Source organism: Centruroides vittatus, unplaced genomic scaffold (genome assembly GCF_030686945.1).
Source record: "Centruroides vittatus isolate TY-2023 unplaced genomic scaffold, ASM3068694v2 contig_3279, whole genome shotgun sequence".
Taxonomy (NCBI): Eukaryota; Metazoa; Arthropoda; class Arachnida; order Scorpiones; family Buthidae; genus Centruroides; species Centruroides vittatus.
The window spans coordinates 114,709-118,042 of NW_027122106.1; the positions used below are offsets into that span (position 1 = coordinate 114,709).

General features: G+C 30.3%; 1 protein-coding gene across 1 annotated transcript; it reads left to right on the forward strand.

The window, feature by feature from the left end:
• Positions 1–861: 861 nt before the first annotated feature.
• On the forward strand, positions 862–2,900 carry LOC136973706 (aurora kinase-like). Its single transcript, XM_067268447.1, has 9 exons — positions 862–1,047; positions 1,277–1,371; positions 1,447–1,583; positions 1,656–1,741; positions 1,834–1,909; positions 1,985–2,122; positions 2,201–2,289; positions 2,692–2,766; positions 2,845–2,900. The coding sequence occupies exons 1-9, from the start codon at positions 862–864 to the stop codon at positions 2,854–2,856; spliced, it is 894 nt and encodes a 297-aa protein (XP_067124548.1). The 3' UTR covers positions 2,857–2,900.
• The last annotated feature ends 434 nt before the right edge of the window (positions 2,901–3,334 follow it).

The following is a 3,334-nucleotide window of genomic DNA, read 5'->3' on the forward strand; positions in this document are numbered from 1 at the left end:
TAACAGAAAAACAATTCAAATCGGACTGAAAACTCCAAAAATTTTGCAAAATAGTCCGCCCTGCCTGTCAAGGGTCCCGTCTCCCATTACATGCCACTCCATTGCAGGTCTATCCCATCCATGATGAGCTTTTTAAAAAGTCTATCCAGAGTATAAACAGAGTAGAATTTTTAAAAAGTTATTAATATCACACTCTATGGCGTCATCACGATAAATTTTTCAACAATACTTTCGAATTGAATTGTCGAATTGCTATTGTTGAGAGAAATGTTTCGCTGCGCCGAAAAGACTGTTCTGCGAATTTCAAGAGATAAAATGACGAAGGAGAGGTAAATTTAATTAGTGATTGTGTTTATTTATAAGAATTCTTTAATATTAAGTGAATATTAATTGATTTTCATTGCAGTACGAGAGAAGACGCTGAACCGAATGTTCAGGAAAATAAAGATTATTCATTTCAGGTAAACCATTTATTTCTGTATAAGAAAATGGAAATTATTCGTTGTTTGAATTAAGCTAACGAAGATTTTCTTGATTAGTTTTAAAACATTCTTTCCGATAACGTTGCAAACACCGATAATTTTTATTTCGATCTTTGCTAGAATAAAAAAGATTTGCTTGCAAGGAAATGTGACTCGTTGAACATAGGCGAGTCGCAGTTGCAAGCAAATAACCGGAAGAAAAATGGAAGATTTATGGGATATTTAACAAATATGTTTCGTAAATTATTGCAATGCTGTTGCATTTCAGGCGAAATTTCCGACTCGGAGGTAAATTTCCGTTCCTTTTGTCATTCTTACATTGGCAAAATTGTGTGAATAATAATTTCTGTGTTTTTGTAGACTTACGAACCGAAAAAGAATGTCGAAAATTTTAAATTTCGGACACGACTGCGTCGATAAACCCAAAAAGTTTATTGACAAATACAAAATTACTAAAGAAATTGCACGAGGAAGATTTGGGACTGTTTATTTGGCAAGGACCAAACATTCCAAAAAGAAAAAGGCTGTGAAAATCGTGAAGAAGCAATTTTCTCGTTCTGATCAGGTATTCTATAGCAGTAGTCTTCAATATTCTGTGTTTTATGTAAGTAAGGAACAATTTCCGAAATATACAATCTAATCGCTAATACAATATACATATTAAAAGAATAATCATTTTCTTAACAGTATTTTGTGAATAAAAATAATCGGTGTTTTATTAGTTTACATTATTTGTACTTATACAATATTTCAAATTCATACGTCGTGTGTATTAATCATTTGTTTATTTATAGTTTGAAGAAATTCAGAGAGAAATAAACGTTTGGAATTCTGTGTCCGCCCATCCAAATATTGTCAGATTGATTGGATTCTTCCAAACTGACACAAAGTAAGTTTCTTTATTTTTCACTCGAGTTATTTATAATTACTTCCGTTGTGTGACGTAACAAATTTTATCTTTTAGCTTTGGCTTTGTATCGGATTTTGTCGAGGGAGAATCTTTGAGAAATTTTTTACAAAAGTATGGTCCTATAGAGGAGAATAAAGCAAAAGTGCTTGCCGCTCAAGTGGCCTCTGCTATTATGTATATTCATAAGAATGGTAATTACTTGCTCTACATTTAATTGCTAATTTATTCTATGAGTTACAAAGTAATGTTTTCATTTTAAATAGGAATTATACACAGAGACATCAGTGCCAACAACATTATGTTAGATGTGTACAAAGGTGCACAAGTGATTGATTTCGGTCTGTCCACAGTGAGTATTATATATAAAATATACACTGCAATATTGTCGAACAGTAGATTCTTTAACCATCTATTAACTATTTTATTATTACTTTTTTGCAGTACGAACGAAACCCAATAGAGTTTTGTGGAACCTTATCATTTCTATGTCCGGAAATTCTGCAGAGGAAGCCTTACGGTAAGAATAGGACTTGTATTTTCACAACTGCTTCTCTCCTATTGTTCGATGTGTTAACCAATGTATTGTTTGTAGATTCCTACTGCGACTGGTGGGCTTTCGCCATCGTGTTATTCCAAGCGTTGGTTGGAACAACTCCTCTGCAGATTTATGTGAAAGAAGCATTTAATATTGATAATGTGTATTTATTGCCTCGTTACTACTGGATAAGAGGTAAAGTATCAAACTTGTTAAATTTAATAATAATAATAATAGCAATATAAGATAATTAATATAAAAATGCGTTTGTAGTTGCCGTAGATGCTGTAAATATGCCGGTGTCGTATCCTGTTACATTATCGGATGATGCCAGACATTTTATTAACGACTTATTGCAAAAGGTAATTTTATCATTAACTGTGGTTAAAAGTTCAGATTTGTCTCCCTGTTGTATGCACGAAATGGCATTTATTTACATACCGAAGCATTAAATAGACACACTGAATTCTTTTGCTGCTATATGCAACGAATTAATGATATATATTTAAGTCACGAGTATAACTTTATTTGTTCGGAAAAAATTATTCGTTTAATTAATATCGTTAATTATATTAAATGATATTTAATCAAATGTTGAAAACTTGTTTCATATCATTAAGTAAATTATTAACGACGATTAAAAACAGAATTTATTAATGATTATTTTAATGAGATTTCTCTTAACCGAAATAACACATTAACGAAATTATATTCATTCGAATAGCAAATTTGAATTAATTATTGTTTGTTTTTGATCACTTCAGGACCCGTACAAACGTCCACTCGAAACAGATATTCTGAAACACAAGTATTTTAGTGAAGTGCTTTGTCCCGTAATTGTAAGTTTTATTTTTCAACTTTCCGATTGAAATGTTACTATTTTACGACGTAAAATAATTGATTCATTTGTATTTCAGACTGGGTTTTAAACCGATGAAATTCGAAATAAAGAACTTTCGAAGAAAGAATTTCTTCGATTTCATCTCGCTTTCATTTGGCCAAAGTTTTATTTTTTCCTTTTAATTTTAATTTTAAACGAATTATTGTAAATTAAAATTAATTGATTTAAATTAATCGTTTCAAATAAAATGATTTAAAAACTAAATTAATTATTTCATCAGTGTTTTAAATATTGCACGATAAGTGTTTTTAATAGTTTATATATATGGGAAGGTGGTTTGAAAAGTTAGAAGATGGAACCACTTTGACGAGAACGAAATGTTTTATTCTCAGCAACTACATTTGTTAATATATAATACAAAATTTAACTTTTGAAAAACGTTTTTAAAAACGAGAAAATTTAATATTTTAAAATTAAATGTAAATGCCCCACCCATAGGGTATGATTGCGATATTATCACGGGTCAACTTTATTTCAAAACTAAACAATTATAGTCTTAACGGTTA